The 22,819-nt window shown below is 38.6% G+C and overlaps 1 protein-coding gene across 2 annotated transcripts; it reads right to left on the reverse strand.

Annotated features, from left to right (window-relative positions):
- Nucleotides 1–1,303: 1,303 nt before the first annotated feature.
- Nucleotides 1,304–22,246, reverse strand: LOC135632632 (coatomer subunit delta-2-like). 2 transcript variants are annotated; one of them, XM_065141263.1, is made up of 12 exons: nt 22,122–22,246; nt 21,454–21,537; nt 19,393–19,432; nt 17,770–17,993; nt 17,218–17,460; nt 7,419–7,587; nt 6,598–6,899; nt 5,936–6,122; nt 5,710–5,863; nt 3,291–3,353; nt 3,090–3,186; nt 1,304–1,672 (listed from the first exon to the last, which is right to left on the reverse strand). In XM_065141263.1, exons 2-12 carry the CDS (start codon nt 21,454–21,456, stop codon nt 1,583–1,585), a joined length of 1,572 nt encoding a protein of 523 aa, XP_064997335.1. In that variant the 5' UTR covers nt 21,457–21,537; nt 22,122–22,246; the 3' UTR covers nt 1,304–1,582. The 2 variants fall into 2 exon arrangements, with proteins under 2 accessions (XP_064997335.1, XP_064997336.1); XM_065141264.1 differs by lacking the exon at nt 17,218–17,460.
- Nucleotides 22,247–22,819: the final 573 nt, after the last annotated feature.

Below are 22,819 nucleotides of genomic sequence, written 5' to 3' on the forward strand. Positions count from 1 at the left end.
TTGTGGATGAGAAAGAAGAGTGGTGATGGGGGTTGAGGTGAAGATGTAGTTGATGCTTCGCATATGTGTCGATAGCGTTTGATAATTATGTTGGCGTCAATGCAAATGCAGAATAACGAAAATATTGCTCGATATCTGCATCGACATCGATGTCGCTACCAATGTAGAGTGACGAAAGAATTGCTCGACATCGACATCGACGTAATTATCGAGCAACGCCGACCTAGATGCTAAGCGTCAACATCTGTGTTGTCGCCTAATCTCTCGTTGTCGTTTTCCCTCTTCATTTACAATAACCACTTTTGACTCCTAATGGTGTCGTCGTCCATCATCATCGAAAACGTAGTAAAACAGATGAAGTTAGAGTAAATGAAACTAAATGTTTCACTTTTATAATTATAAAAATTTTAAGTTAAAAAAAATATAAAAAATCTAAGGATAATCTATAATTAGTCACACCAAATAATTCAGAGACTGCACATGAGAACAACAGCTGAGGACATATGGAAGAACTGAATGTGGGGAAAATGACATATGGGTTACCAACTGCCATGTCATCATGTGCCTAAGGGGGTGATCGGTCAGCAAATAATTACATCCGGGAGCAGATCGCTGCCATAGAAGCATAAGACAAAGTGCTTAGCATAGTAGCTGAGCTGTGTACACTCGGCAAAAGTATGCTTACCATTAAATAAGAACTAATTCCCTGCCTTCCATAAGAAGTATGATTGGATTGGTTTGAAGTCGAAAGTTGTGGAAAATTATGGTGAGACGAGTGAAAGAAGATGTGGACAGAAGTGAATTGAGTCGCAAGTTCATTTTGCTAACTCGATCAAAGACGGAAAATTTTCTTGAAGTAATTTCCAATAGAATATCCAACCAGGAAAAGATGAGCATACCGCTAGCAGTATCTTTCTGTCTGCAAACACTCGATATAATCTATCAGCATTTATCATTTAAACAAGTTAGCTTCTAAGAACTTAATGCAGCATCTCAAACCACCAACTGCTCAACCATCCCAACGCCAATTCCGACGGACTCCTACAAAATCCAACACCACTATTTTAACGAAGGCAATTCCAGATTTGCACAGTGGGGAAACAGCCAAATCTAACGTTAATAAACACCAACAGACTTTGTTGCCAACTTTCCCAAACTTTTCCAGATCGATTACAAAGAGCTGAATCTAAATACTTATAATTTCTTGTTCTTCCCCAAAGATCAGATGCATTAGTGGTATCTTACTTTTCATTTCATCTTGTGCGAAGGCTCCGGTGGTAATGGTATAGGAGACGGAAGTAAATGCAGCAGAAAAGAAAATTTATGATTCCATGAAACATTTATATATATATACAAAGGAAAATGCAAGAATTGCTCAAGAGTGAAGAATAAAACATTTCGGCATGATCCATCAATTAAAAGGAACACTGGAGAAAACAAAATTCAAACTGTGTTTAGTCTAGTTGCAGCAGCAGTTGTATAGCAAAAATTTATGAATAACAAAATTAAAATGTCCCTCTGTGATGAGATATTGAATCTAGCAAAATGTGCTTCTCATGATGGCCACCATTTCCATCAGTATTTAAATCACTTGGTATGTGTCGGTGATCAGCTGAATCCTCTGCGAGTACTTTGGAGGAGCATTACCTCTGAGTGGCATGAGATTTACAACCTGTGGCAAATTTGCAAAGCTTAAGCTTGTGAACTATAACCAAAAAGCAGGCATGTTCAAAAGTCATCTTCAAGAACAGATTAGGAAGCTGATGCCAAAGGAAAACCATAGATTCTTACAATCAATTCCAGAAATCCATACGAAAATAGTCCATGATTAATTTGGATTAGATGAAAAGCAATATAGAGTTCTCTGCCATAATGATCAAAAGAACATTACTAAGTTATTCTTCAACTAGATGCAACAGATTTGTGTTTTGTGTCCAACAGATTGTAATAAGATCTCAAAAATATATACATAATCAATATACAGAGATCGATAGTTCCAGGAAAATAAACTCAAATATGAAGCAATTGATTAAGATGTCCAAATAGTGCATACCATAGGTCTGTAAGACTACTACAATAAAATTCATTAGAGAGAATAAAGATAAAGTCCAATACTACAAAAGGATTCATGAGTACTGTGTTAGGATAGGTAAGTAGATGCTAGCTAAAAAGGGGCCCACCCATTAATTACATTACTAAGAGTGGTCCAGATGAGAGGATATTACACTTAGTGGTCTATGATACACAGTTGTGGAGAAAGCTTTAAAAGATCATGAGTTATACTTAATCCCATTTAGCTTTACTTGTTCACATGGAACCGAGAGCAAATGGAATTTCCCTGGTGGAGTTTCAGTATGTGTTGATAAATGTTGGCAAGCACATACTAAGTTGACACAATATCAGAAAAAGGAACAGGGCATGCCAAGGTTATATGCCAAACATCCTTTTAAAAAGATATTCGAACTTGCCAAAAATATCCATCTACTATCATCTTCCTTTACTCATTATGGGAATGAATACATAAGGATAGCTTTATTAACTTCCAATCCTACTCTGATCCCCTCATATCTGCAGCCACCCATGAAATTAGTGTTGGTCACAGAAAGCAAGTAGGAAAGGTGCTATTTTCATGATGGCTAGTGTCAGCTAAATGTGTGGACATGCTATGAAATACAAGGCAAGCTAACAAAAATTAAATCCCCGTTTTCACCCCGATAACATCAATATATCCTATGGGAACAGTGAGCTAGCAGAGACAATTGCTCAGTCATAAAATCCATTCAATCCATGGATATATATGCACTTAATAATTAATATATGTATATATATGACAAGTAAATTAATGCTATTAGATTTGGCTCTGTTTCAGACTTAACTATAAAAAAATAAATTAACTAGGATCTTAAAGGACCTTTAAACTGGTTAACAATCTACATAACAAGGAATAAGACTAAATTGTCCTAAGAAACTTTACATCTCTCCACAAAAGAAATCGTTTGCCTCATGACCAGGTCAAAAATAAACTCTTTACAGAGTTTGCAACAAAACCTTAAAATGTAGCTGACTGCCTTAAATTAATAGTTACTCACCTTAACATCGCTATATGTGCTTGCAGCAGTAAAGCTAATAGCAATAGGGAAAAATAATGACGAATCAGCTGGAGGCACAACAAACTCCATTGATCCACTGACAAGATATAAAATTAGAAAGGAAAAAAATATTAGTATAAGCAAATGATTGGAATTTCAAATGTGAAATAGATTTAATTGCATGAGGCATGCTTGTTGTACCTGCGATTGGAATGATCAATAAGAAGAATGGACCACTCTAATGTGGAATTTCTTGAGTCATACCTGTAGATGGTTTAAAAAGCAATTAAACAATCTTTAAGAATGAAAAGTATCTTAAACTGCCAATTAAAAGATAATAACATGAAGAAGAAGGCACAATTCTAAAATCAGACAAGTTTGCCTTGAAAACAGAAGTTCCTTATCAAATAGATAGTTTCATAATGGTTTTTTTTTCTACATTATTCAAGCAGGTGTTACAAAATTGTGGAACTACATTAGATCCACTGTACTCTAAGTCTAATATGCATTATGGTTTTGATAGTGCATGTTGATAGGGTCATGATCAAGGATTTTAATTTCAAATGATACCGCCCGTACCGGGCCGTACGTACTGGTCCGCTAGCAGACCAGTACGCAGATCGCTCACTACTGGGCGGTATCAACTTGGCCGCGGTGAGGGAAGAAGAAGCGTCGAGGGAGAGGAGGGAGAACCTCGACGCTTCCTGATCTGGCGCCGCCCTCCCTTGACAATCCCGATCCAGGAGGTAATGGAGAGGTCGGCTTGGCTTCTTCTTTGCCGCATTCTTCGTTGAAGGCCGAAGACGCCTGCGGCCTTCGCTGCGTTCTTCACCGAAGGCCGGAGACGTTTGCGGCCTTCGACGTCTTCATCGAACGTTGCAGATGCGGAGAAGACCACAAGAATGTGACGAAGGTTGGAGACGTCTACGGTCTTCGATTTCTTGGTCGAACGCCATCGCAGATGAGAAGAAGACTGCGTCTTCTCCTCATTTGACGCGACGAGGAGAAGAAAAAGGAGGCAACGTACGCCTCCTTTTATATATATATATATATATATATATCGAGTGGTGTACCCTAGGGTACTGCTCAGTATGCCTGTACCGTACCATATCGAGCAAAGTTCGAAACTCCGATACGGTACGAAATTATAAACCTTGGTCATGATAATACATACCAGGTATACATTGCCATGGATCATGCTATAGTCTTGACTGTGCTAAGTACATACTACACAAGGACGTTCTAGAACTCGTAGCAATATCAGAATTTGGTTCAAATTACTAAATCAATCCACTCAAAAAACATAAAATATAGTTACCGACTGAAGCCTATATGGTTTTGAATAGGTCAGCATTTAGAATTTTTGTGCATGGATGGCTTGCACTGTGTTGATGTGTACCACTAAATCCATAACAAGGGTGTACTTGTCTTTTCCATTGCAACTGACATGTGCCGGTTGGCATAGGACCCATACTGTCCCATGGCAGAGGAAATACTTGTGCTAGACACTTTTTTTTTCTAGTTTGCATTTAAAAATGTTAGGAAAAAAGCACAATATTTTGCATGTCCATGTATCCCTTACACTTTTACAATATGTATGTTTTCTTCCTTCTCATATTGTATATGTATCACAGAATAATATATTGTACAATAATTTAGTTTTCTTTTTCAATACAGCTGGAAAAAAAATAGTTTCATGAATTTTAGTTTCTAAGGGTGCAGCAAGATCTTAATGGCTTCCATGAAATATTTTTGTCATGAGACCATCTGAAAAATGAGTCTGATGCCCACTTTAACCTACAAAACATGTTTACTTCTGAATGTCATATGAATTTCTTCAATATGTTATTCAAGTTGACACATCACTTCTTTTGTGTCTACATCTACCGATGTCAGAGACCAAATATATAAATTACGTGTGGGGCCAAATTCAGTGAGCATGCCTTATTTGCTCTCTTGTTTGACTCTTTCTGAAGTTATCAGAAAAAACCTACAAAAGACTGGGCTAAAAGCACCCTGATTAATCTGAATATCAAGTAAATAAGTTCTGATCTCTGAATTTTTTGAACATAGGCTGGATCAACAAGGAAAGTTTCCTGATCATATGTGTGCATGTGCATGCATGTGATTGGAACATACCAAAAGCTTGACTGTGAGACATTATAAGATAGAAGAGATATTCTAATAACCCATGAAATTTAATCTTCAACACAACAACAACAAAAAAGTAAAATGAACTCTAAAAGTTGAGAAAAGAAGTCATTAAATTGGATCATTGACAGTGACAATAAGCTGCAGCTCAAGGGCCAAGAACAAGAATTTTACTACATGCAATTTGGTGCATAAATTGTATAAATTTCACTAAGCAATGGGATATAGAAATGATCTGAAATACATGTGAAAAGGAACTTCTTTGGTACCAAATTCAAAACAAATCAGTGAAATGACTAATGAGTAATAATAATGCTAAAAATAAAGGGATTTGCCAACTTAGAATCAGGTCTAATTATTGGCTTTACTAGAAGCAATTCCTTGTGTGGATAGGAATCTCTAAGTGAACATGATATGAAACTGGATCTAAATGAAGTCTAAATAAAAAATATAGTTGAAGTAAACTTACTTCCATTCTCCATCTATCTGGCTTACATTTGGTGGCTCCCTTAGCGCAGGGAGAGGTATGGAGATGACAACATTCTTTAAGTCAAACATCTCTGATGCTTCATACTCTATGTTCACAAAAGTTTCACCGCTGGAAACAGAGGGCCAGCAGTTGACTACAGATAAATGAGAAATGATTAGAAGAACTTCTTTATCGACAAAGATCTAAAGAAGCACATATTACCCACCAGTTAGCGGCAAAGAGGCTTCATCCATGCCCTGAATTCTCCACTTCATAAGGCCAACATCATTTTGACCAGTAGGGAATGGCCTGTTAGGATCTTTCAAGCCTATAATGTGCTTGCTATTGAACAACTCTTTGTTGATGTTAGGATGGGTTTTGAAGCTGAGGCCATGAACATCTTGGTTTTCAATCTGGAAACAAGATACAGTTTCAAAGAATAACTCATGAATTAGATATCTATGAATAGAAAAATGATCATATATTTAATTGAGTTTCACATGTAGATCTTCCAAGACATCATAAAGGAAATATTTCTTACATGCAATACCCAGAATCACAGGGTATTAACTTTCTGTAAGTTTTCTCCTAAAGTAGCAGAATGTACATGATAGCAACATACTTAACTTTAGCTTCCATAATTTTTATCATCATTTTAAAGATAGCATATTAAATCACCATGTCACTGGTCCATGGAAAATTTGTAGTCAGTCTAAAGCAGAACATAACAATAACAAAGTGCACATAGTGATTCCTACATATTCACCATGCAAGGCACTATCAAACAACAATTCAAGCAGCAATATTTTTAAGAAGAGAAAAATAAATAATATAGTTGCAGCACAAGCAATATGACATTTGCAAATGGATGTGAATGAGCAAGAGAACCTGAAACTGGACAAATCCATCTTCTTGGTTAAGAATTTGAAGGGAAAGAGTTCCTTGGATATCAAAGTTATTAAGACCGCCATCTCTCCTAATTACAACATTCAATCTCTCTTCAATGGTCAATGTGATGGGATCAGTTGGTGGAAGAGATGGCTTCGATTGTGCAGCAATTGGCTGCACATCCTCAAGAATTACTTCCCCTTCAGCTTTTAATGATTCCAAAAACTGGTTTGTCCTTTGTGTTTTGCCTAACTTCATACCAAGGCCTTTGGGGGGAGCAGTAGCAGATGCAGATGGACGACCTGAGGGAGCAGAGTATTTAGTAGAAAAAAGAAACCATTAAAACATTAAAAATTGAAATCACACACATATGTTTTTAACTAACACTTTATGCATGACAACGACTATAGATGCCTTATTAAAATTGCCAGTTTAACTAAATCTGGTAAGGCTGATAGCAACTGCTGATTGATGTCAATAGTCAAGTGCTTACAATTGTGAAAATATTGATTATTATTTTTGACATAAGGAAGCCTGGTAACTCCCCAGTCACTACAGGGTTTATGAAGGGCACTGGGTAAACAAGCAAAGTTTAAATTCTGTGAAAGAAACATGAAAAATGAATTAAGGTAAAAAACTATTATTTCAGCATTTAACCGTAAAAAGCAGTAGAGAGATAATCACACAAGAAAATTAGGAAAATTCATAAAAAAATAAAATAATTATATTCATCAGCTATGCACTAAAAAATTAAGCAATACAAATTATTGTAAACCTTGGTAAAGATGCTCATATGAGAGAACACACCAATAACAACATACCTTTGGGCTTGCTAGTTAAGGATTCTATGTCAGTGCTTAATCCAATTCCAGAACCACTGCCAAAGCCACTTCCAGTATTCGAAATACTCATATCACTGAAGCTACTCTCAATTCTTCGAGGGCCAGACAAAGCCATAAATCCTCCTTTATCGCTTTTGTTCTTTTCAATCTGTCAAGAGAAATACAAATCTGAGATGTGATGATTGTAATAATTTCACGTTGACCTTAGTCAAACCAAGCTAACAAAATATACAGAAATGAAAATTGCAAATATGAAATATCGTTGTTGTCAAAGTTTTATTGCATGAGAACTGATTAAAGAACATTCTCAAAGATTGGGTCAATACAATTGGCTATTTTTCATAAATGATTAAGGACCAACCAGTGGATAAAAATCAACTTTCACAAACAAATAGCTCAGCACCTGAAAATTTTGCCCCACAAAAATGTCATAACATCATTCACATATTTGCACATAAGGTTTCTGATGGATAAGTGTTTTTAGCATAGTTATTAGAACCGGACTGAACCAGGTGGTAGGACTTGAAAAATGGGGAACCGGACAATTAACTAATTTGATTCAATTATTGGATCAGATGTGTTGAAAAATTGGAATGAACCGATTGACCCGGCCAGCTTTTGGATAACTAGTGTGAACCAACAGGGTTATATAAAAACTGATCCAGTTTTGTAATAAAATGAAATATTTCTTAAATACTCTCAACTTTTATTATTTGTTTTGGAAGCAATTTATGTCAACTATAAAATTAAGGTCGACGTGAGAAATAAACTAAGACCAATCAGATTTAATGTAATTACCCCCAATGTTTACATTTATAATGTTGGTTGATATCAGGGTATCGCCTGATATGGTATGGTACAAGCAATACATACTGGTCTGACAGGTGACCGGCACGTGGAGCACCCTGTATCGGGCGATTATGTATTAGGTACCTCGTATCAGGTGATACGAGGTTTGTATCGGACGGCACGATCAAAACTCAATTGCTACTGACTTGTACCGATCAGTAATAGTCATATTACGACCGATACCCATAAAGGGCTAAGATTTACTTATTTTCGATGGTTAATTTGACCGCTAGAACCAGTTCAATGGGTTTTTAAACCCTTTCCTCCCCCCTCGTTCAACCTCTTTCACTCTCTCAAACTCTTCAACTCTCCTAAACTCATTCTCACTCATATCTCTCTCATTCTCACATTTTCACTCTCTTAAACTCAAGCAAAACATGATTTGTGGATTGAGAGTGGGCATAAAGTAGAGCTCGTTGTATTCCCAACCATCATATTATAAAAGATTTTATGACCAACAACAATACAGTGATAGTTGGTCATTCTTTTTCGAGGCTAATCGATCTTATGAAAAATAGTTCATACTTGCCATAATCATGATATGGTAAGTCAGTGCCAAAAGAAGAAGTTCCAGCAATCTCCACCCTCCGCACTAATGCATGGCATAGTCATACTTGCCTCAAGAGCCACCTTGGACACATGTGGCTCATGATGATCAAACTACAACCATCACCAGATTGATGCACTACTGTCATATGGTGTATTAATATATCATGTCGTGGAAGCAATTCCAAGATTGGATCCGACAAACATACCATATTGATATACAAATCTATAGGATTGAGGACCCCAATCAACCACTTATGGAGTCCCGTCATTCTTTTTAGTAGTAGAACTAGGTATATCCATCGATCAATCCATTTATTACTTGATTTATTTGAATTTTAAATTTTAACTCGTAATCCAACAATTCAAGCCATATCTTTGTAGATAATTTAATATCAATGGAAGGACGGCTCGGACCATGCCCCAACGCTATTCCTCAAAGCTCGAAAAAGATATGTTGTTTTTCCTTCCTAGTTTAGAATATTTTTGATGAAATTATACTAAACTTACATTTGGTTCCAAATTTAAAACCCTAATCCAAGCTTTTTCTAATTTTTCAAGCATTTTCGAAGGTTTTTAAGGTTTTTTTCTGTGTTGTCGACATACCCCACCATCGTCGACATACATACTATATATAATTTTAAATTATTAAATATTTTTTAAACTATTTTTTAATTAAACATGTGGTCCAGCCAGTTGACCCACTAGTTCAACCAATGACCCAAGTGACTAGGTCACTTCCCGGTTCGTTTTTGATAACTATGGGTTTTAGTCATTTACAAAAGATAAAAATGTTTAAGAATCTAGAAAGGCTGCATTCTATAAAAGATATTGTTACATAGAAATGGTATCTAATATCATTAGAGACAGTTTCTGATTAAACCTACAGTTCCCTCATTCTGATGTTATGTACTCATTAAAAAGTAGATGGGAGATTAGTATAATATGACTCATATTAGTAACTACTGGCTTCAAAATTACGTACCAAAAAACTGTTTTTTGCAGTTCTCATTCCCAAAATAACTTATGACATAATTTTCAAAATTGGCCAGATCTTCTAGACCAGGATCGGTCTTTCCAACCCACAAAATCTCAATTTCTAGATCAGAAATCTGCCAGAATCAGTCAGACATCGATCAATTTCGAGAAAAGTCCAAAATCAGCTGATTCAGGCTTTAGGGTTGCAGCCGCATCATATTTTGAATGAGATATTTAAGGATGGGAAAGAAAGTGGGAAAGAGAGAAGGGGAAACACCAGAAGAAAATGAGGAAGGGGGACCAAAAGGAGGGGAAGGCCAGAGGGGAGTGGAAGCAAAGGACTAGCTTCACACTCCACCATCCATAAGCAACCATCCACTGCTCTCCAGCCTTCATTGGAAGTTCACTGGTCACCAGCCGCTTAGCTATTGACTCTGTACCACCTCTTTCAAGTTCACAACACACACCACAATCACTAGTCAGCCCTGCCTTAAGTCCTCACACATAGATCATGCATGAGCCACATAGGTATGTTATATCTAAATCCACAAATTTATGACTATAACTTATTATTATTCTATGCATAAGCTATATTATTAACTTAAAAAATATCTGCAAATTGTATTACAATCACCAAGCTAAATGCATAACTTATGAATATAATAAATTATAATCTATAACTTAAAATATATAAATATAATATTTATAACTTCATATACTATTCATCTTACATAGTCATATACATTTTTAATTACTTAATATATCTATGTTCTAAAAAATTTCACTATTTCCTTTTTCCCATGTTTTATAATTTCTATCTTTTTGAATTTTTATCAATCCCAATCCCTCCCATCATTGTATCATCATTGGTTGATCCCAATTCCAGTTCCAATTTTGCAAACCATAACTAATATTATGTCAATTGGTGAATCAGTACAGGAGTTTCACTCGAACTTGAACATAATAGTCTAAATTTTGTTGCATGAATTTGATATCAGGGGATCATATGAAGAAAATCCACATATAAATTGAGCAATTCTGTGATATTATATGTTAAAATATATGCATATTGTGATAATGACTAAAGAAAGGAAATGATGAAACTTAGTAAGCACAACTTTCTAGTGAGATTTTAACACCAATAGGAGATTCTCCTGAATTACCAATTGTTATTTGTGTTTTTATTATGTTCAATGTTGAAACAAATTTTATAAGCGTGACATAAGTTCTTTTGGTTGATATTAACCGATCGCCCGTTCCTTTTCAACAAGTAATAACAAATTATTTATTTCTTCTATTCTATGATGTGGTAGATGCTTATTTACTTTATTATTATGGTTGGTGTGGTAAATGTTCTTCGGGCATTAGTGTACCACATCATAAAATAGAAGAGAGCATGACGGTGACAAAATGTCCAACAACCATAAACTACAAAACTTCGGCATTGAACTTAAGAAACATTTTGTAATTGATATATAAAAAGATATTTGAAAAAGAATAGAAGATTTGACAGAAGATTTTTTTATTGTCATGAAGCACATGCTACAAATGAAGTTACACAAGTTGCCAACGTGGTATGGCACAAGTGTGACAACATGATATGGCCATTCCTTGAATGTGACACAGCAAGTGACATTACTGACATTTAATATAAAGTGTAGTCAAATCAACTTGCACATAATCGAGCTCAAAAATGAATCGCTCAAGTTGCTGATGTTTACAACATTAGTTCTTCATACCATGTCTACTAAAATTCTGAACTTGTCTATAGTGCACGAATTGGAGTTCTTAGTTATTTTAGATTGTGAAGCCTAAACTCTAACGTTAATGACTAATGCAAATCTGTCAGCTAAAAAAAAATTCATCATCATAAAACAACCTATAAAGTAAGGTATGTAATACCGTACCGTACCGGTGTTTCGAGGTTGACTCGGTACGGTACGATACCGATATACCGAGAGGTATACTAGGGCGTATCGAACACTATAGCACTGTAGCACTACCATAGTATAGCACTGTAGTACTGTAGCGGTACCGGGCGGTCCGCATACCGGTATGTCGTTAAACCGATACGTACTGCCCGTACCGGGCGGTGCCATTCTGTCACGACCTTAGCTGGTTTTGCCTAAGGCGTGCGGCACCCTCGCGCGTCCGTCCGCAAAGGTCAGCCTCCCCGAAGCCTCCCATTGTCCCTTAGGACCAACAAAAGAGAGAACGGGTTAAAGAGAACGCCTCAATAAGGATCCACAAGCAAACATGTCCGAAAAACACTTCATAGACAATGCAAATTACAAACAGACTTTACAAACTCTGAATAGTTGCACAACAAAGGGTAAAATGGTCCATTACAGACCGAAAGCTCTCGCGCGTGTCTACATGACACAACCTTTATTTACAAGCCTAAAGAGGCCACCAACCCAACTAATATGGGACCAAGGTTTGCCGTACCGGACTGTACCGCCCGGTACGGGCGGTACGTACAGGTCCGACAGGCCAGCGGTACGCGGACCGCCCCGTACCGTACCGAGACTGTAGCAGTGTACAGTAGCACTGTAGCAGTGTACAGTGCTCGGTACACCTGGGTGTACCGAGCGGTATACCGTACCGGTACCGAGCCCGGGTCGAAACGCCGGTACGGTACGGTACGGCGAACCTTGCATGGGACTATTTAGCCTTCGGCCGCCCCTCTACCTGCTGTACAAGGTATAAACGTGCCAAAAGACAACGGACAGACATAAGCATTACATCCAACATCTTGTTTAGAAGTTTGTCCGTTACATTCTCCCCCACTTATCCCTTCGACGTCCTCGTCGAAGCCTTTGTGAACACTGCAACTCTTCGCCTTTGCTGAGTCTTCAATCTTCTGCTCCAGCTGCAATGCGCCTCCTGGCTCCCAACTGCTCTCCGCTGCTGTTTCTGAGTAGTCGAACCTTTGATCCGCCATGCTGCTTCAACTCACCAATGACTCTGACTCTGGTGTGGGGTTGGCTGAGTTGTGTTGATCCTTGTCGATTCTTGCGGATCCACCAAATGAAGGAAAAGACCATCTTTTACTGCGCCAGTCTCTCAAAATTTCCATATGCTGCTTGAACTGGGTGGATTCTTGTTGGAGCTTTAACGAGCATCGCCTCGCAAACTTCTGAAGTTTTGGGTCCTTCCTCCACAAAATCTGCTCATTGACTCTTCTTTCAGTTAGTTGTCACATCCAAGTAGGTTCGCATCACTTCCGCTTTCGATTGGCATTTCGTTGGGAAATGAAGCGGACAATCTACTCTCAGTAGCACTGATCACCGTTGGTGAGGATTTGACAACTATTGTCTTCCATTATCTTTGAAGGGTCTTTGAACTTGTGCAGAGCTCCTCTGCTGGATAGATAAGAGAACTGGGGTACTCGTTTCGCCCATTCTCTTAAGAGTTGAGAAGGCAAAGGTTACTTTGACTTCGCCCGCCTCCTCGAGGTTGTACTTCATGCATCGAGCTGGTTACTGATCTTCGCCTGCTCTTTGCTCACACTTCTGAAGCACTTGAAGTGTTTGCACTCCTTGCGTTAAGTTAGCTACTGTGATTCACCTTCTCAATGCCATCGAACTTCTGGAATGCGGGAAGTTTTCACCCCAACTTGGAGTAATTCTCTGATAGATAAGGTCGCCTCTGGGATTGTACCGTCTTCTCCATCAACCCTGCCGCCTACTCCACTGAGTAGCAAAGGTACAGCACCGCATACTGCCTGCTTCGTTCCTTGGTCGTGCACTCTTGCATGACCCGAAGTCCTTCACTTACGGCTATCTTGATGAGAAACTTGTTGACACCGGTCTTACGAAGTTTCTTGGCCTCTGCCCTTCAGCCTTGTCTCGGTACTTGGAGATTGCCTCTGCATGCTCCACCTCCTCGGCCCCTTTCATGACCAAGTGCTCTCCCTCCGTGAGAGCAAGGGATCAATGACTTGCACGGAAGTCCCGCCTCTGCGGTACCATGGCGCTGCCATGCCCATGGCCCTACTATCCGTCGCCTCGCCTCTGTATCCCTTTTCTTCACAATCAGTAGAGATGTCTCTGTGGCACTCCTCTAAGTCCACCTCCATTCTAACTGATGCTTGATTTTGGGTAGCTAAGTCCCTCTGGACTCGTCGTCGCTTCCTCGCCCCTTTCGACCCCCTGCTTCAACACCACTGTGTTCTCCAAGCAGTCCGTTTGGTCGATGGAAAGACAGACTGCAACTCCCATGCATGGCCTCTGCCATCACGTTGTAGAGTTTGCACCGATTCTGTTCTCCTTAGCTTCCTTGGTAGCAACATTCGCTTACTCGACCTTGTCCTCTAACTTGTCGGGCTCCCTTAAGCGAATATGAGCTCTGGAGAAGTCCAACTCTCCAGCTACTTCGACCATACCTCTGCATGATCAAGTCCCTCCCATGGAACTCACTGGTACTTGCATTCGAACTTTTCCCTTTGGTGGAACCCAGCCCCCATATGCTGATGACCAAGGTTTTCATCCGATGCAAAATTCGGTGCACGCCCAAAAGACCCGCCTCTGCGGTACCATGGCCTTCACTCCTTGAATCCATAGCCCTTCTTGTCGTCGTGTTGTTCACCAAAGCGGAGCTCCCAGTAGCTCCCGATCATACCTCCATATGATCTCATCCCTCACGGGACCATGTCGTGTGCGTCGCATTGCCACAAACTGTTCCACCATGATCCGCTGCACCATGTCGCCTCCTGGTGACATCTCCATTGCATTCTGATCCTTGTGGAATAAACTCGAATTGTGAACCCTCCATGTGTGGCCTCTGCCAATACATCGCAGGGTCTCCTCCACCTTCAAATTTATTCGCTCCTTTGGCAATCGACCTTCATCCACCCACTCTTGGGTCACACCTAGATGAAGCACCGCTCTAGGACAGTCCGTCGCCTAGTAGCTCCCGAAGTCCACCGACTTCACTATAGTTTGTGCACCATTGTCTGGATCCTGGGCCTCTGCCCCTACCAGCACAATCTCCGCTGCGCACTGCTTCCTTCATGGCAACTTGAATGACAACACTGTGGCATATTCTTCAAGAGTACCCGCCTCTGCGTCCTCTTGCCCCGTGCTAAGGCCTCCTGAACCCAACTTCGCCTCCGCAAATTGAGTCGCCTTAGTTCCTCCATCAAATGCTCCTCCGAGATAAGGTGAATGTGCCCAGAAGCTCCCTTCGTCTTTGGCACCATGCAAGATGAGTCCGCTCCGTCAGAATGAAGGACCCATGGAACAACATGATCCTACCCTTGCCTCTGCAAGAGTTCATGTCTTTGACCTCTGTCTAAGGAAAGCACTGTGCTTCTGCTCCATGTTCCAACTTCTCTGCTGGCTCCCTTCAAGCGACTTGGGTACTTCGCCAAGTTACACCCAAGTTGCTCCGCTCCTCGTTTTTGCATTGAGTCGATGGTGGCCCTCGCGCCCACCATTCCACGGGTCAACCCTCCCTTGAGTCCGATCTCCATATCGACTCTAAGTGTGCCTTCATTTAAGTTGCTTCAGGTCGCTCCCCCACTTGATCTCGCAATGCATCCACCAATGCATTCTCTCGAGCGGGATCAAGCGACAACTCCTCGCCGCTTGCTCGGTCCATCGAGCTTCGTGAAGTTGTTGTTTGTGAGGTACTCCTCCTTAATATGTGAAGTCCGTCTCACATGATTCTCCCTCTGGAGTGCCGAGACTTATCCCTCTTGGATAACTGTCCTGTTGGAGCAACATCTCTCTTCGTTTCGGAGACCACCATCCCCTTGGACTACTCCGATCTGCTGAACAAACTGTGCATTGTTCTGCCTCCTGCAGACGCACTTGCTAGATTGCGCCTCCACGTCAATACAACCACCGCTGCACCCCTCAAGGCCTAGCAACATGCTGAACTCGTTGCACACTTCAGCCTCCTCCGGACGTATCCTTCGCATGCCGAAGAGAAAGTTTCAATGCTCCATGGCGCCGAGTCTCGGTCGCCTTGGGATGGCCACGAACATTCCATCGTCCGTATACAAGCCCATGCATGAGTACCAAATTCTTCGAGTTAGCAATTCCCCTCACCTCTGTGAGCTTTGCATAACTCTTTTGGTCGTTGAGCAACTCATTCCACCTTGGATGGTCTCATTCTTGCCAAGCGCCTCGCTTGCCTAGAGCACCATCAAGTATAGTTGTCAACGTTGAGCCGTAGCTCAAACTCAGTCATCCCAACCTTTGTGCGCTCCGCATTCTTCCAAGCTTGCCTGTTCTCGTGGTGCCTCTTGCGCGAAGGGTTGGCCATTCCTCTGAATGCCAATGTTAGATGCCCGCTCCTCTGAGCGACTCTTTTCCCTACATCTCCATGCCCGTTTTCCCTCAAACGGTCGCGCGTTGCTGACTGCCCTCAACGCAGCCACGCTAGGTCCCCCACGTTTGCATGTCAAGTGTTTCTATGAGTGCTTGTCCCGCTCTGATACCATAATGTCACGACCTTAGCTGGTTTTGCCTAAGGCGTGCGGCACCCTCGCGCGTCCGTCCGCAAAGGTCAGCCTCCCCGAAGCCTCCCATTGTCCCTTAGGACCAACAAAAGAGAGAACGGGTTAAAGAGAACGCCTCAATCGGGATCCACAAGCAAACATGTCCGAAAAACACTTCATAGACAATGCAAATTACAAACAGACTTTACAAGCTCTGAATAGTTGCACAACAAAAGGTAAAATGATCCATTACAGACCGAAAGCTCTCGCGCGTGTCTACATGACACAACCTTTATTTACAAGCCTAAAGAGGCCACCAACCCAACTAACATAGGACTATTTAGCCTTCGGCCGCCCCTCTACCTGCTGTACAAGGTATAAACGTGCCAAAAGACAACGGACAGACATAAGCATTACATCCAACATCTTGTTTAGAAGTTTGTCCGTTACAATTCGGTACTGCATACCATGCTATAAAGGCAAGCATACTCTCATGGATATTCACTAATGCACACAATATAGTATGTGTAACTTTAGAATAACCAACATAGATTATGATGTCAGAACCAGTGTCTGCCATACCGAATCGTACTGCCCGGTACGAACGGTACGTACCGATTCGACAGGCCAGCGATACGCGAACCGCCCGGTACCGGTCCGCACTGTAGCAGTGCTACAGTGCTCGGTACACCGTACCGGTACCAAGCCAAGGTCGAAATATTGATACGATACGGTATTGCGAACCTTGGTCAGAACAAAATATCAATTAGAATAACTCAACTAAGCATGACTTCAGCCAATGAAATAACATAAAGGAATGAGAAGTATTGGAAACACGATACCTTTTATATCATCAAACTTATGAAGAACAATTTCTTCACATGTAACAAGAAAAGAGATGTTCTCTTTTGCAGAAAATTAGCTATTTAAGAAAAGGGAGCAAAGGTGTATGCATACCTTGCTTTTGTCAATCTCACTAGCTTTTCGCTTCATGACATCCTTAGTCTCATTGATTTTGCTTTGCAGGACCAACTTATGTAATCTTTCTTCATGACTCTCCATCTCACAATACTGTTTAACTTGTGCAACATTCAAATTTTCTTTGTGCCCCAATGAGATGGCTTCATCGAAAGCAAAAATCAACTCAAAAGCCATCTTACCTATTCCCTCTTCATCTAATGAGGGTGAATATTCAGGCACCTATGTACTATTTAAGGAAACAAATTTAGAAAGCTTTTAATCATGAAAAGAAGTTCAAAAACACAACAAAGTTAGGTTAATGAAATCTCCAATTAATGCAGAAATATTTGCCCCTAATCTAAGGTTAAGAAGTACAATTAGAAAAATCTACAAAGCAAGATAACTCTGCATATGAAGTACCAGGAAATTAAGAAAATATATTTATATCCAAGGAAGCAAATCTACTGTAGCTCAAGAAAAAGTAACGGATATGATGTCAACAATTAACTAAATTAAAAAACAATTTGCCATAGAATGTAAAAAGGATACAAGTTTGGATAGGAGTCTCAATGTGTCCAGATCTTCAAGAATGTTACTCTGTTTATTTGTAACGAGTAGCAGATATAGTGCTTCTATTGGTTGGTACACATAGCGCACATTTTCAGTCTCAACAAAAGTATGTTGCTTTCCGGTTCCCACTAACTTTGGGAAGGCAGCTAGTAATCCTTCTATCCTTATTCGAGACATGTCCACAAACTGCCTTGAAACCAACACTGCAGTTTAAATAAAAAGGAATAGTAATAATTAGATAATATGCTCTACCATGGAATTATGTTTTATTGAGTAAATCTGGATTATAATAGAATCTGAAGAAAAAGATAAAGTATTATAGCAAATCTTTTATCAATAAATATTGTGATCCAACCAATCACGGTCCTGCCAATACAGGATCCAGAAAAGGTCAAGATACATGATGTTACTGCTATAAGAAGCAAGGTTGTTTCCTGTTTTTGTAGATACTACTACAAAGCACCTTAAAGTTTAAACCATGAAAATCATTCTCAACAATATTTTTAGTTTCTTGAGGAGTACATAAACTATAACTGAAAGAATCCGAGGATACAGTAAGTGAAAGTAGCAACAAAAGAGTCCTAATGAAATCATGGTTTTGATTCCCAAATTATACATAATTTCTGACTTTTATACGAAGACAAACAAGTAAAAATAAGCTAAGTAAATTAGAAGAAACACATTCAATTATTATTAGGATGAAGACAAAATGAAGCAAGACTCTAGGCGACTAGATCACTAGAATGCCCTATGATATGCATAAAACTGGTATTTCAAAAAAAGAAAGATATAAATTTGAGTCCAAAATGTATAAAATAAAAGAAATAATAGACAAATGACCTAAATAACAATTTCAGGTATATTTCAAAAGTTATTATGGAATAAAATTTAGAAAGAAAAAAAAAAACATCTGTTTGTTTTCATTTGAGCTGATTGGACAAAAATAAAAGAACTTTGATGGCAACCAATAGATCTGTCAGAATACTATTAACAATAGACGTAACCTCAATGAAGGTAGAAGTTAGATATGCAGCCTGCAAGGAACTATGTAGTGAGAGTAAAGCTTGGACACTAAGTCCAATGTTTCAATTGATCAAAATATAATAAAAAGAAACAAACACTTAATCAATTTGGGTTTGCAAATGTAACTAAAGAAACATGGAGCTTTGATTTAGGAAAATTAAGTTCAATTTGAAAAGCAACAAAATCAGGGAAACATAATTAAGCTCCAAATCAAAGGTCCAAGCTATTTGAAATTATTGAAAATCATGGCAGCTGATTTAGATTATTAATATCACAATGCCAATGTGTTGGATAACAAATCTTCAGCAGTCAATAATAAATACTAAAATTTGAGTATATGAGGGCAAAGCAAAGTCAAACAACTATATTTTCTTGAAGTAGTTTATACGAATGTGTTGGATAACAAATCTTCAGCAGTCAATAATAAATACTAAAATTTGTGTATATGAGGGCAAAGCAAAGTCAAACAACTATATTTTCTTAAGTAGTTTAACTGCGATGAAGAACCAACAGTAAAGATCATTTGTCATAGTGTGATGTAGAAATTGAAAGTACCAAACTAATATGAAACCAACTCACCTTTTCCAGACTTGGTTATGATAGAAGCAGCAAGAACAACCTGATCCAACATACGAAAAGATGCTTAGGAGGGCAGAGTCGTTTGACTACCTCCTATCTGACTTAAACTAAATGAACTATTGAAGCTTAAAACAGCATCATTATATACAGAGGATCTGCACTCCTGAATTTCATTACAACCCCAAGCACAAAAAAGAATCCAAAGCAAGAACAGGAAAATTTTTATATTGACCCATTATAGCTACAACAAGAATCTTGGGTTATTTATTTCGCTCAAGTAATTCTCCAAATCACTCCCATTTTTAAATAATTGCTTTATCATTTTCAGAGTTCGCATATAATCCCTTGACATCATATAGTACTGTTCTACCAGAATATAAAGAACAAAGTAAATTAAAAATGATAACAATAATGGAAACAAAGCAGTGAAAGAAAACATGGATGAAATGCCAGTGTCTAAACAGTTTTAAGGAATATTCTATACAATTTAACTTCGTAACAGGAAAGTTTATAATTTTCAATATTTATAGGGTTACAAATTATATTCCTCCATCAACAAAATAGATGTGCTAAAAAAAAATTAGATTACCAACCCTCAACAAAATATGAGCAATATGGAAGAGTTTGCTCTTAAGTTAGCTACTAACAGATGGTTACTCTCCTATGGGAATTTTAAGGTCATCTCACTGTATTTTTCTTTTTGCATCTCAACTAGGATCGGAGAACTCAGCTGTATAATAAAATGCCTTCCCAACAGTATAAACAGTTAATACTTAAAGACAGTGTATAAAATAATGCAACAGACAACTAGTTCTTCGAAAAAACATTACTGAAATGCACATCAAAGTGCTCATCGTCCAGTCACCGAGAATTTCAAGCCATATAAGTCAACTAATTGTCTATGCCATGTCATTTGTGTTAATTTAGCGATGCATAATATATTGCATAAAATCAAATTTTCTAAAGAAACAAAATATCCAGAGATAGTCCTTATGTTAGAGTCCTCATTAGATGAGCCACAGAAACAATTGGGTTGATGAAAAGCAATTAAACTAAGTATTTATCGCAACATCCTGGCATATCCTCTAAGGTCAGTAACACGAACGACCAAAAGTTCAATCAGGATGAAAGATCAACATTCAACTCATAATCATTATTTCAGAAAATTATTCTATAAGCCAATATTATAAATGCTCTGGTCCTTCCATCCAGAAAACACATAATCTCTGTAACTGGTGAAGAATTAAAAATAGTGAGAAAATTTTATTGGGTAGGTTAACTTGGTAGTAATTGGACTGTTCAATCCAAGCCGTAAAAAATAGATAAATTGCATCAAACCTTAGTCAAGTTTGGTTGATTTAAAAGGCAATCATATTTATTAAAGCAGCCGAAGGAATTGATTTATCATGTTTAAACAGAAAATGGTTTAAGTAGTGATCAGCTTGCAAACACAACATAGTCCATAGCAAGGTCTGAAATTTCGTACCGTACCGGAGTTTCAACGATCGCTCGGTTCGGTACGGAACGATATACCGCTCGGTATATATATAATATAATATATATATATATATATAAGATTATATATATATTTATATATATATTTTTTATTTATTTAAAAGCCAACGTCGCATCACCTCGGCGACGTCGCCGAAAAAGGCGACGTTGCATCGCCTCGGTGACGTCGCCGAGCCTTTTTCTAATATATATATATATATATATATATATATATATATATATATATATATATATATATATATATATATATATATATATATATATATATATATATATATATATATATATATATATATATAATTTTAATATTATTATTCGTTCCGTCCGGTAATAGACGGTCCGCGTACCGGTATACCTTCGAACCGGTATGTACCGTCCATACCGGACAGTATTATTCGGTATTGTTTACCTTGATCCATAGCCTGATATACTAAATGCTTCTCAAAACTGTGTTAGCATGTACAAGACAGATGAGCATAAAAGCCAACTTATGCCAGTAGATTGTATAGGTAAAGAACGAAAAACAACATTACTACAATTTCATACCATTTTGAACGAATATGACGCCCCAAGCAACTATCAACCCAACTGCACTGGAGGAAAATATTGGTAAAATATACTGCAGGAAATCTGACAAAAGAATCAAGCAGTTAGATTATCATTTAAAGAAAACATTTTATACCCCAGAACACAGTCTCCGACAAAAATATATACATTAGAAAAAGTTCATAAAATCATAAATGGATAAACTAAATTTTCTTCATTGTAAGACAACCGGCGACCAATCTCACAGACCAAATTAGCAAGAAGATCACCAGAGTCAGAACAAAAAAATGAAAGCACGCAAATTTTCACTTATTTAGGACCTATCAACACTTTGAATTCCTTCATTTACATACAAAAATCTATAATTATAGCAGATCTATCTAAGTGTCGAAAGTTAATATGTAATCACACCTTTTTCCTACATATATTCATTTTATACCCAAGAGAGATCAACGAAGCGATCAAAGACGAGATCCAAATGAAACTGGATCCAAAACAAGATAGAGAACGAACATTGAGAACGATGGGGGATAACAGATTCAAGCGAGAAACTCGAGATCCATCAACATCGAAAACTCAGATCGTTGCAAAGCGCGTCGAAAATAACAAATCAAACGATAAAGATCGGGAACAAGAATGTAAATGGGAGACGAGAACTTGGTTCAAACCTGATCTAGGAGTTCAGCGGAGATCCGTCGAAGCACAGAGGCTGGCGAGGGAGGGCGCTTAAGAAGGGTGGAGCCGAGTACCGAACGCCACGAGGAGAGAGACAACACGTGATGACGCGTCTATAACGGGAGTGCTGTAATGTATATAACGAACTAGTTCAGTATCAGCTCGGGAATACCGGATCTTGACTAAGGTGCGACGCCACCAAACGGTAAGCGGATCGGATTTAAATTCACTGGGGTCAATCGGATCCGAAACCCGACGGAGATACCTGATACGATCCGGCCCAAATCACGACAAGAAGACGAAAAGTGACGACGCGAAAAAAGGGGGATGTAAGGCCGAAGGATCGACCGCCTTTAGTATCTGTTTCATAGTTATTTTTTCTAACTATATGAAACAGTATAGGTCGATATATCGATCGTGAGATATCAATTTTGGACTAATATTTAGAATCTTGCAAAGGGTTAGTGTGTTTAGACTCATTCGGATGCCATAATTTAGAGACTATAAGTACGATACAATATTTATTAAGCTTTTTAAGGCCCATGGGTTACAAACATGTCAATCATTAAAAATAGGAAGAGAAGCGTTAGTAATAAATATATCGCTTTGTTATTTATCGGTATTAATAAATATGTCGCTTGGAAAGGATTATATTGTACTGATCAAACCAATTGTCGAAACTGGCAGTGGA

Source organism: Musa acuminata, chromosome BXJ3-3, assembly GCF_036884655.1.
Source record: "Musa acuminata AAA Group cultivar baxijiao chromosome BXJ3-3, Cavendish_Baxijiao_AAA, whole genome shotgun sequence".
Lineage (NCBI taxonomy): Eukaryota > Viridiplantae > Streptophyta > Magnoliopsida > Zingiberales > Musaceae > Musa > Musa acuminata.

What these genes read in the sequence shown, in the direction of transcription:
- LOC135632632 (XM_065141263.1), bottom strand. An exon ending in CATAACCAAGTCTGGAAAAG is followed by an intron (nt 17,994 to 19,392) that starts GTGAGTTGGTTT and finishes TTTAAACTGCAG; the next exon opens with TGTTGGTTTCAAGGCAGTTT. An exon ending in AGCCTCTTTGCCGCTAACTG is followed by an intron (nt 5,864 to 5,935) that starts GTGGGTAATATG and finishes ATTTATCTGTAG; the next exon opens with TCAACTGCTGGCCCTCTGTT.